Raw genomic sequence first — 12219 nt, forward strand, 5'->3', positions numbered from 1 at the left:
CATATAAAATGGTGCATTTAGACCGGTTTTTCCCTAACCTAACAAGCAAATCAGAGGAGTAGACAGACATTTGGAAAAGAGTTAATTTGGAACATCCATCTTATTCCTTTTACCATCATTTCCATGCCAGCCCCTTTGCCATCTCATTGATCGCAGCTGCAGGCGGTCCTAAAAACACACGTTCCAGAAGGCATTAAAGGACCACTAGGAAGTCTAGATGTCACTGCAGTTGCCCATTTTGCGCTCATGAGACAGACACTAATGAGGAACCCATAACCACAGCAAAGGTGACGGCTGACCAGTGCAACACAAACCACCTCCGCCTTTTGGCACTGCTGCAGGACAGCTGCAGTTCCCATATTTTCTGGTACAACAGTGCTGCCAGCTCTAATGCAGCCAAAATGGCATTCTTACCAGTCAGAACTGTTCTTACCTGAGTTAAATAGCACTGCTTTTTCAGAGGCCTGAGAAAGAAGCTACCATTTCTCTAATAACAACTGTAAGTGTTATTGCAGTGGTAGAAGTCTTAACCAAAGTGGCTTGTACAAAAATGGCAGAGATAAACCAACAGGAAACCTGTAAAAATCTCTCCAAATAAACTAAGAGGCAAAAGCTTGAAGAAAACAGAAGGACAAACAATCCCGGTAATTGTGTAAATACATGATAAAACATGGAATTATTTTTCCCCAGTATTCTCAAGTACAGTTAGTGGAAAAGTTTTCTTTTTTCTTTTCTTATTTTCTTTTTCATTTTTCTCTGTTTTTTTTACAGTTGAAATAAACTCATTTAACAAAAAGTTTACATTGCGAATTAAAGCTGCCAAAAGTTGCATTGTTTGCTGTAAGGTTAAATTTTCATGAGATTTTGCTTTTCAATTTTTGAAAATGAGATAACAAATTCTCACCGATATATTTTAAAAAATCTCTAATTTGAGGAAAAAGCAAAGCGGAGGAAAAACCTTTTCTACTACTTTTGCATTACTTTTCTTTGTAAGTATTTTAGAAGCAAGTTTTTCATGGATTTGTGATCTAGCAGTGCTTTTTAAAGGCACTTGCATTTATCCTCCATGCATCAAACTGCTCTAAGTCAATTCCCTGAGACACTTAATCTTTTGGCAGATGGAAACTCATTTTGAAAGTGTACTAATGATCAATTAAAGCATTAGCTATCTCTGCAGACAGGAGGTTTATGGGGTCATAGTCTTCAGAAGCTGGAGGCAAGAACAGCAGCATGTTAGCAAAATAGCTAAAACTTTCTGTAGTTACCACAAAATTGGCAAAACATTGGAAAACAAAAAACATGACAGGTTGATTTTTTTTGCCATATTATGTAGAAAACAAATGTTATGGTTTCTATATTATGAGAGGCACAATGGTTCAAACTGAACATCAGCAAAAGAAATGATCTAATATTTTAAATTTTCTTAATGAAGCCTAATAACTATCCCAATATTTCCAATAAATTTACATAATCCTTTGAAAATTGGATTCATTCAGACTCCCATCAAAAATATGTACCCACGCCACAAATATGAAGACACATATTACGAGGAGCTGCCATCGGAATCTGTGGCTCCCCGGTAAATAATGTGTCATTTCACACATGCTCAAGGCTCCACAATTAGGTTTGAAGCCAAGTCCTCTGCCCAGAAGTTTCTATGCAATGTGATGTGCAAGTATTAAGACCAAATAGCTGTAACTGTCACATTCATAAAAGAATATAAGATTCTTCTTCTAGGAGGTTGACAAGTCATTTTTTCTTGAAGGAGAAGCACCTAAAAGTGATTAGCCATCTAATGCAAAAATCTAATGCTTTTTATGACATGACATGTCTAGTATGACCACAGATTCTTAATACTAACATTGGTGAGAGAATCAATACTTACTTGATTCACTGCATAAAGATCTTTGCATGCAATTTACCTTGTACAAACATAGACTAATAAAGAGAACATATTTTCTTTCAGTGAGAATAAAAATGCATGAAGTTGCCCACTAGAAATTTGTAAAAAGCTAGCAACCCTGTGCATTTTTAAAAAGAACATATGTAAAAATACTTGTGGGTAGGGAAGAGTATGATACTGAGGACATAAGCACATCTAGCATCAAGTAGTATAGCCTATCCTCAAAACGTTCAGCTTCCACATCAAGTACATTGACTTGTGGAACCTTACTACATGGATCCTCCTCCAGGTGTAAGCAAAGGGAGACAGAGAATTAGCATGCCATTCAATTTAGTAAGTGTTGGGAACAGATGTCTTTGAAATGTGATGATTCTGAAAAAGGCATTTCTACCCTCTATAAAAACCAAACTTCAGTAGGAGTCCAAATATTAGGCAGTGCTTCTTAGTCTACCAGTTCATTTTTAGCTGCTGAGCTACAGCAATGTACCTGTGCCTCCATCTTTTGCGATTAGGCACATTAACTACTCTTCCCCCACACTTTGATACAGGAGTGGAACAAACACAATGGGAGTGCATAGGATGACAGACTATTTATGACTACTTTCAGAGCACTGAGAGGTCCTTTGCCACTCTCACACCTTTTGAAAGTAGAACAGTATTCATCAGCGCATTTGAGACTTCAAATTTACAGAGCACATTAAAGTCCTGATGGTGAATACATTATGTAAACACTAGACAGCATTTCACACTAAACTAGCATGCCTCTTTCACCTCATAATTCAAAAGTGGTAATTCAGAACATTTTGCTTTGGGAGTAGAAAGTAGCAATAATCAAGAAGGGACACAACTATCTTCTTACAGCAACACAGTCTCCTTCTTTTACAGCAAAGCAGGACAGAAAATTTTAAGGCTTAGCTTAAAATTCTTAGAGGAATTGAAGCTAGGACCATCAGCATAGTATGAAAGGAAGGAGCAAAGGTGTTTCTAGGGCACAGGGGAAAGAAAAATAAATGAACAGGAGAGCTACAGCTCCCCCTTCCAAACTGCCTGCAAAGGCAAAATGTTGCAGGCTCAACAGATGTCAGGAACTCCAGGCATCCCAGGAAGATAAGCCTCTGAATTACTCCCCAATTACAGAGCACTCGTGTTGGCCAGATCCTCACAGGACAAACTGCAGAAGAGCAGAGAGCTGATCCATCGTGACTGAGCAGGGAGGGTGTTGGAGGCAGAGCACCCAGTCTGGTGCCCGTGTAGTGCAGCAGTGCCAGGCACCCCAGTGCAGGGGAGCCACTGCAGCCTGAAGCAATGCCAACAGCAAGTAGACAAAACCCATACCTGAACGCAGAATAGCTTCCTGCTCCAGGAAATAAAGGTCAGTACCATTCCTGACAGTATGTGACAGCATGTGCATGACCCAAGGCCTAATTACAGTTGGAAGTGTTATGCTGGAGTCCTTTTCCACCAGTCCCAGAGAGTGCAGTTTCTGGGCCCTGCAACATCCTTCAGAACACGTCTCCAGGGCAGGCCAGGAGGGCACCCCTAACTTGTTTCAGCTGCAAGAGTCAAATACCATAGGTCAAGCAGGGCTTTGATAGAGTAAAGCAGAACACGGGTGAACTTTAGATATCTAAATACAGAACTAATTTTACAAGCAGGCTTTTTTTAGCGAGTGTCTGCATTTTCCCTTTGGAATGTGCACAAGGTTAACCTTGGTTTGAGATGTTGGGTTCCAAAATTCTGTTTCAGCCTGACCGGGACTGGGAACCTGATGTCACTGCAGAATTCCCTGAAAGGGCTGGATCAGGGTACTTCTTCACTTTCTTGGGCTCCATGAACTCTCCATACCTTCCTATACTTACAAAAGAAAGGATATAAATGTATTTATTTATGCGTATACACAGATTTCTTTTAATATAGCCTGAACAATAGCTTTTCAGTTAAAACATCCTTCCTAAGGATTAAAAAAAAAAATCAATTAAAATCACTGTTTTTCAGATTTACATTGGAATTATAATAATTCTGACATCCATACATCATGCATCAAGAAACCCAAGCCTAAAGAAGAAAACTCCATTCACTTCCTTAAGTCTTACTGCTTGTAGAAATTAGTTATTTTCATTTACTCTTTTTTTTAAATTTCCTTGCATTCCTCTCAAGTTAGCCAGACTCAGGATGAATATATTTTTTGTCATAATATATAATAATATGTAATATGCTCTTATTCTCAGAACTGCTCTTTCAAGTTAGCAAACATCTGAATTTAGTTCCTTGGGTTTTGGTTCTATATTCACCTGAAAAATGAGTAAATATATATTCAAAGATGTGACAATACTTAAGTTGTAGTAATATACAATAATACCGAGTAACGATATCAAATATATCCTCCATAGCAAGATTATAGTTGCAACAGACTATAATCTCATATGACACATGCAGAAGCTCATCTTAATAATTCTTACAGCTAAAAGTATGATCACCAAATACCAAAGTTAAGAAAAGTATATTTATTTGAGTCTCCTTTTAGTTTGATGACAAAGTAGTACATTTCATTAATAGTAGCACAGAAAAGAACAATTTTGAATCTGTGGAAGATGGAACGTAACAGGAGATAGTAAACACATGAAGTGGCTTGTGACAGTTTCCCCAGATTTGGCAGCAATTCCAATTTCCATAATGCTCTCCACATCATACTGCTGAAATCAACAAAGCAAACTCGTTCTTTTGAAGCTTCTGAAGTACTCCCTACAGTGGTGTAGCCTTTCCGTATTTAGTTATGAGAAATACAGAATCCTCAGTGTATCAAGCTGCCAAATGCATAAACCAACAGCTACAAAAATAATCCCAAAAACAACCCACCACCCCAAAAAGAGTGCTCCTCAATCTTTACTGTTAGAACAGAGCAGTTCCTTCATTGTCAGATATGCTTCATACAAACTCACTTTTCATTTATATCATCCATACAGTGCCTACTCAGATGGAATTTTTTTCTTCTGTTTATCATGCATATATCTATATCTGAATCACTGAAGGTGAAAAAGGAATAAGCAAAGTGGATATGGGCAAGAGCATGGTTTTCCTCTTAGGATTCTGCATAATATTTATTCCTACCTTGCACAATAGTTGCCTCTGAAGTAGGAACTATTTGTGACCATTAGAATTCTGAAGTAGGAAAGCTTCCCTGACTAGTTTTTCCCTAAATGGGAAATGACTTTCCTGAAACATTGAGAAGAGCTTCCCATCAAAAAAAAAAAAAAAAAAAGCTTCCAATGTCAGTTAAATATAGGCCACTTTCAGAAAATGAAATGTACAGCTAGTTCCCCGTTAAGGCTGGGGAGTTTCAAGAAGGCAGCTTCCCCTATCTGAGAAGCTACAATGTAATATTGTCTTACTCCTTTCCATTCTCAAGTGTTTTGCACAGCACCTGAAACTTAATGAGTTGTGCAAACTTAAAGGTATTACAGTGGAAGACTTAAAAGAAAAAAGTTAGTTTCCCTTACTAAGCACAAACAATAATCAAATCTTTACACCGTGCATCGCTCCTAGAAAACACTCCAATCAACCCTGGCACTTTTCATACCCTTTTAGCCCAGTTATATACACACCTGGAATATACTTCACTATACTCACATGTGTGACTGTGTAGTCACTCCTCCTTGTGCAATTCCTCATGATATAAAAACCCAAGCTGTAATATCATTAACACAGCCAGGATGCTGAATACAGATGCACTGCAGGAGGTTCTTTAAATAAGGCTTAGCTCTGTCCTGAATTCATTACATGGCACACATTAAGGACATAAAAATACTAAAATAATGCATTTTCTTACATCAGAAAACCACCTTCAAATTCAACATTAAATATTCAAATAAATAGCCATTAAATATCAATTTTTTGTCCTTTAAAAAAATGCTGTTTTAAAAGTAACACTTATTTCCTGCTTCTAACTGGTGTTCTTCTGCTCCAAGATAAATTGCAGATTAAGGCAGGAGTATATTCTCCTTTTCTACATAACATACCTTTAAAATACTCACACTACACTACACCTCCTTTAACTGATTAACTGAAGTTTTCTGAGTTAGTATGTATTTGAATAGGTAAAATGTGAAAACAAATACATGGTTCTACAGTGTAAAATAAAACATGTAATTTGAAAGAGTCCAGATCTTTTACCCTTTATTCATCATGGAGGTATCCAAATACTTTAATTATGTGAAATAATTTATGAAATTTCCAGTTTTCACTAAGTAATACTCAGAACTCCAGTCAGAATCAGAATAGTAATGTATTTGGAGCAGCACTCAAGTCATTAAATGAAAAGAAGGCGAGCTTACGCAGAATCTGAGACAAAGTAAGAAAGGCTTCCCAGTTTTTAAGAAAATTAAGATACATGTTTTTGCCACTGTAACTTTATTATTCCATTTGAAACACCACATCACATTGGTGTACTTAACAAGAGATTTTCGCACCCCCAAAGAACAGTGGTGATGATGAAAGCAATGACAGCTGCAGTGAACTTCTCTCTCAAGTCCTGATATTCACATGTCCCTTGTCTAGGAGGAAAGTGGTTACTGTTTGAGTACACACCACAGCAGCAGTTAGGAAGTCCAGCGCCACCAGGCCACCTTCACTCTGTCCCAGACGGCTGAGAGCGAGTCCAGCGCAGGGCGCACATCCAGGATGGTGAACTGGTAGTTCTTGTCCACTGCTCCGCCATCATAGTAATCGATAACATAGCGCACTTCCTTCCCACAGCGGTCCACTATCCAGTCGTGCCGATCAAAAGGCAGCTCGTACCTGGAAAGGACAGGTAACAAGCCATGGAGATATTTTAATGGATGTTATGAACCTGGGAGAGGGACTGAAGCCCAATTCAAAGTTTATTTGTCCGTAAGATCCCATTAGTACTGCTATTTTCTGGCAATTCTAACTTGCAATACCAGTTCTGAAACATCGTTAAATTAATTCTACACCATGGTTTCAGACACACGTCTCTAGCCTCCCATCTCACTGGAAGACCTTCTTTCCTGCCCACGTACCCCATCCATGAACGTATTCTGGCTCTTGGTGAGTACTCCTTTGCTTTGCCTCCAAACCGCATCAGTGACGGCCCACATGGACATTCCCTGTGCACACAATTAAAAAGGAAAATAGTTTTTACCTTTTAAAACAGTCTTATTTTCGGTGATTAAACCACTATGGTAATTTGTTTTAGTAACATAGAAACTGAGCAGAAGAAAAAGCAACAGTAAAAAATTAATTACACATAATATAAACCAACTTTTTTTCTTTCTTTAAAGGTTTGAAAAGCCACCCAGTTTCTGCAAGCACTTACTGCTGGTACAATAAAGTATCTCTGATATGCTCCACACCATTGTTCTAATTTGTCAACAAGGCAGTTCTCTGCAAATCTAATCCACAGATTTAATAAAGAACAGAAAATCATAATCCAAACTACTGTGTAACAATGATCATGAAATTTCAGAGAAAAATATATAATACCAAATGCTTAACTAGTCTGTCTCTTGTAGGAACAGGGACTATGCTGACCTAAACAAAAAGTGACAGTTTGCTTTACAACAGTCATGCTAATCTAAGTTTACAACTCATATCTTTGTTATAACATAATGACAAACATTCCATATGCAACATTTCATATGTAACGTACATAGCATGTAAAGCTTCCCACTTCAAAATCTCCTTCCAAGCTTGCTCATTATTTTGGTTGTGAATCTTAATAATGTTGGTCATGTCTTCACTTGTTATGTCATCGTCTTTCCACCTCCACCTAAAAAATAAGAAGTTGAAAACAGTTTATAAACATTACAACGTAACTACTCCACCTTCCTCAGTTTATCTGAGGAACTTCTGAATTGAGATTTAAGGTTGTATGCCAGACACAAGACAAGTATGCAAACTTCTGGCTCATCTGCTTAAGCATCTTGAGAATCACTTCATTTTCTGTGCAACTTATCATCAGAGAGATCCACAAATCCTACATAGCTAAATGAACAGCTTAACTGGATCAGAAAGTTATCAGAGTGTGCAAACATCACCACATCCACAGTATTCATAAAAATACTTAGGAAAAATCCCACTTGTATTCCTAATGCACAGAAGTCCTGTATTCAATACATTTTGCAAACACTTAGAAACACTTTCCATCTCTCTTGACACTGCACTGTGACTGTATGCGTGCTTCCTTTACAACTGGCATAACATTTAACACACTTCAATGTTTACAGGACCAAAACCTGTATGTTCATACAGGCTGCTCACGTCATACTGTGTTATGAACCACATCAACACATAGAACAAAGATTTAACTTGTTCCTAAAGTAAACCACCTGTAAAGTTCACCTGTTCGAGAATGACAAACAAGTCATTACAAAAGAATGAGGAAACACAGCACAGGAGGGTTTTTAGACCACAGGAGACATTAATCATTCAGTTATTTCTTGTCTACGCTAAATTCCTGTAAATACCGAAAATATCTACTTGCAAATTTCCCCACTTTCAGCAATTCTGCAAAGTTAGATGCTCTCACATAGAACTTCTGCTGTCATTTTATATGATTAGCGTGAAACCAACTGAGTTTGAAAGCTGGCAATCATGGAAACTTTGTCTATGACTGTGCATGGACTTTAATTTTCTGAGCCAGTAGCAGTTGCTTGACATTCCTTACTATCTTCCTGATCACTAGAAGACACATGGCCTTTGAGACCAACTCACCCTTTAAAAGAAAGAGGTTTATAAAAATAGTATTTTTTAAAAGAGCTACTTTATTATTTACTGGCTAAAATCCACAAACTCTCAAAAAATAATGAACAATAACTAATGATACTAGTTCATGAATTCCAGGCTCATAGACACCATCTGATAATTCACAGTGTATTTACCCTTTTCTTAGCATAGCATTCCAGAACATTTGCTCTGAAGGGTAGACCCATTTCTTGTCAGAATGTGCTCTAGGAATAGAAGATTCTTCTCTAACAGTTGACAGTGGAAATGGTTGACCTGGGGATGGCTGCTGATTGGGAGGAGGCATCTAGAGAACAAGGAGAATCAACAACAAATTAGAGTATTAACATTTTTTTAAGTTACAGTGTTCAAGAAAAATCAAAGCATAATCAGTCAGCTCCTACAAAGATCAAGAAGTTCAGCCTTTATTTAAATCCACTGAAATTATCTTTTTTTGCAGCAGAAGTCTCTGCTCAAGTTTGTCATCAGAAGACTAAAGGAATGCTTTCTGCCTCAACTTCAACTTTCAAAAGAGCAATGCTTTCTGTAAATCAGAGGAAATCCTGGAGAGATACTAATCAGAACTCAACCATACTGCTATTACACAGAACCTAAAATGCACTAATGTATCATAAAAAACATATGGAACTAGTAAGTAGAGAGCAAGAGATATTTAAAAACTGGAAAACCACCAGAGATGTAAATTTTAATACAATGTTAAATAAGATGTAATTTGTTTTGAAATAAAAATTTTCACACAAAAGGAGAAAAAGCAGCATTTAAAAAAAAAAAAAAAAAGTTACTTCCCAGAGTTTCCAGCTTACATTGTAACACTATTTACATTTCCAGGTATAATACTTCAGAAGAAACAAGACTAAAGAAAACATGTGAAATGAGCAAAAGTTACCATATTGCTGGGATCTATGTCATCTTTCACTTGAGATGCACCAGACTTCACAGGACATGCTACAAACTCATAAGCTCTTTCTTGATGTGCAGGAACATCATCTGTATTCTCAGTTCTATGATCAGCAGTCTTCATGTGCATTGGACAACCTTAAACACAAGAGTAGTATACATTCTGCTACCAGATGAAAACTCTAAGACGTGAAATGGAAAAGTTCACTGAAGGCTCATGTAAATGCAAACGGCTATTTCACTCTTTCTTCTGAGCTTTTCAACAGTTTTAACTGCTCTCTTTCCTGCATCTCAGGACCCAAAATCATTATAAGATCTGAGTTTCCTGTGTAGTCTTTGAATATTCATTTCCTACCCCATGCTGGCCCCAATACTGAATTGTTTGTACTTAAGATTTCCTCAGGGAAGTTAACCCAGTGCATTGACTAAGTCAACGGAAGAGCTGATGTCCTTCTCCAGGCATTCATCTCACCACCCTTCTGCAGCCCTCTTCCAGATGCACAGGTTTTAGTGACAACCAGTCAAGCAGTCACCATCTCTGTAGGGGTTCCCTGACCCTCTGTGGTGTACCGCACCACAGAACAGATTTATATGGCCCCTGTGAAATGGGACAACTGGGGGTAACCCACAGGTTCTACAGCAAGCACCTCCTGTCTCTCCAAACAAAGCAGCTTACACAGCATTCTGGTGAACAAACGACTCTTCCTGAAGAAAATTTACTTGAGAACGAAAAACTGAAGTTTATTTGAAGAATTTCTCCCCTACCCCCAAAATTTTTCAGTCTGGTTTCCATGTAGAGTTTAATTAATTTAGGTTTCAAGAATGATTACCGCTCATTTTTTCCTGATGCATGGGACATTCTGACGGCGGAGACGCCGTGTGATATTGCCTGGATGCATTCGGTGACTGCTCTGCAGCAGCCGGGGAGGATGCGGACAAACCCATGGCCTCTGCACACCGGGCCTTTTTAGATCAAGTTTCTGAAGAAAAAGAAAGCAAACATTCGTAACACAAATCTACACTGGTTATTTATTAAGGTGAACGGCAAGTGCAGATACAGTGCTGCACCACAATTAAAAAATTAACTGAAAAATCGATTTAAGTAACAAGCTTCTAGCCCAAACAGAAACCCAAGCGCCTACCAGGGCTGCCCCGAGCTCCTCCCCAGCCGCTCCTCACGGTCACTGGCGGGGGCTGTGCCCGCACACCCCGTGAAGGGCAGCGGCTCCCGCCGGAGCGCCCCGGCCCCCGCCGTGACCGACCCGCAAGGTCAGGGCAGGCCCGCCCCTCTGCGCGGCCCGGCGGCGCCCCCGCCTCAGCGCCCGCCCCCAGCGCCGCGGCCCCCGGAGCTGCCGCTGCCCCATCGCACTCCGCATCCTCCTCCTCCTCCTCCTCCTCACCTCGCCCGGCCCGGCCCGGCCCGCGCCTCCGCGGCGGCCCCAAGCTCCTCGCGAGAACGCGGCTCCGCTGCACGCCTGCGCCCGCCGGCGAGGGGCGGGCACGGGACCGGGCCCCGCCTCGCCCGGTGCGCAGATGCCGAGGTCTCGCAGCGCGGGGGAGGCGCCGGGGGAGCCGGCGGGGAGCACCGCCGGGGACAGGAGCTGGGTCTACGCTTGCCAGCGACAGCGAGCTGTGCGAACCGAGGCTCGCGGTAAGCCCGGGCAGCTGCGCTAGCGAGAGCTACGTGTGCTTGTACCTCGTGCTGTGGGCTTGTTTGCTAAATCGTTATCCCTTATAAATAATTGTTTAAGTGTAGAAGGGACTCACAACGTACTAGCAGCACGCATCGTTACCGTAAAGGTGTATCCTTTTTGGTATTAAACTTGCAGAGATAGTAAGGTTCTTTAAGATTATTTTTGAACATCAACTAACCAAGAAAAGTATCACTTCTCTTTTAAGATTTCCTAAGAATATTGCCTTATTTCCAAGCCAGAAGATGCAGTTTAACTATATGTGTGAAATACCGTGCATGACACACAGAAGATGGAGCTCACTGTGCATCAGAGCATGGAATACTACCTTCATCCCATCCCTTTTTGACCAACAAGTGATAAGACCTGGCTACGTAGTAACCACTGTAACAGTAGGTACAAACCCCACCGACTATTTCAATGTTCATCCCACCACATGGACTCTCAAGGGGCTGTCGAATACAAAAAGCAGGTGGGGAGACGAGGAACATTCATTATAAATGTAACAGAATTGATCAAAAAATAACCATAGCTTTTCCCCCAAATACTCTATTTCATTGCAACAATTAAGAGTAAAACTAAAGTAGACAGGAATTTAGTCTTCAAGTGACACAGTTACTACAGTAGCTTAGGATGAAGAAAAATCAAATTCAAATCTGAAAGAAGGGTGCACATAAATACAGAAATGAGTGATTCTCTCCCATTTCTTTCAAAAAAAAAAGATCACAAAGATTTAAAAAGACAAATTCTAAACCACACTGAAATAGTTGAAGCAGCACTATTTCAAAATATATAACTACCTGAATTTAAAAAACTTTTATATATTTCTCTCAAGAGTGCTTTTAAGATAATTTTCACATCCCATCTTTCAAAGTAGGATCTTTCTTATTAACAAGGATATTGCCATTCAGTGTGAACATGAAATAAAAATACAAGTATAAAGCAATATCAAATATTCATCCTTTCAGT

The 12219-nt window shown here is 39.5% G+C and overlaps 1 protein-coding gene across 2 annotated transcripts; it reads right to left on the minus strand.

Annotated features, from left to right (window-relative positions):
• Positions 1 to 4392: 4392 nt before the first annotated feature.
• Positions 4393 to 11061, minus strand: HCCS (holocytochrome c synthase). Of its 2 annotated transcripts, none has more exons than XM_082286757.1 (7): positions 10960 to 11061; positions 10390 to 10539; positions 9549 to 9697; positions 8800 to 8948; positions 7569 to 7688; positions 6940 to 7026; positions 4393 to 6697 (listed from the first exon to the last, which is right to left on the minus strand). In XM_082286757.1, exons 2-7 carry the CDS (start codon positions 10502 to 10504, stop codon positions 6499 to 6501), a joined length of 819 nt encoding a protein of 272 aa, XP_082142883.1. In that variant the 5' UTR covers positions 10505 to 10539; positions 10960 to 11061; the 3' UTR covers positions 4393 to 6498. The 2 variants fall into 2 exon arrangements, with proteins under 2 accessions (XP_082142883.1, XP_082142884.1); XM_082286758.1 differs by lacking the exon at positions 10960 to 11061 and adding an exon at positions 10702 to 10835.
• Between the last annotated feature and the right edge of the window lie 1158 nt (positions 11062 to 12219).

Source organism: Coloeus monedula, assembly GCF_965178545.1.
Source record: "Coloeus monedula genome assembly, chromosome: 9".
NCBI classification, from domain to species: Eukaryota; Metazoa; Chordata; class Aves; order Passeriformes; family Corvidae; genus Coloeus; species Coloeus monedula.

Excerpts from the sequence above, each read along its gene's own strand:
- HCCS (XM_082286757.1), bottom strand. The coding sequence starts at position 10,504 with ATGGGTTTGTCCGCATCCTCCCCGGCTGCTGCAGAGCAGTCACCGAAT. Across the intron at positions 7,689-8,799 it reads AATGCTATGCTAAGAAAAGG|GTGGAGGTGGAAAGACGATG; the intron begins GTAAATACACTG and ends CTTATTTTTTAG. Across the intron at positions 6,698-6,939 it reads AGAATACGTTCATGGATGGG|GTACGAGCTGCCTTTTGATC; the intron begins GTACGTGGGCAG and ends TGTCCTTTCCAG.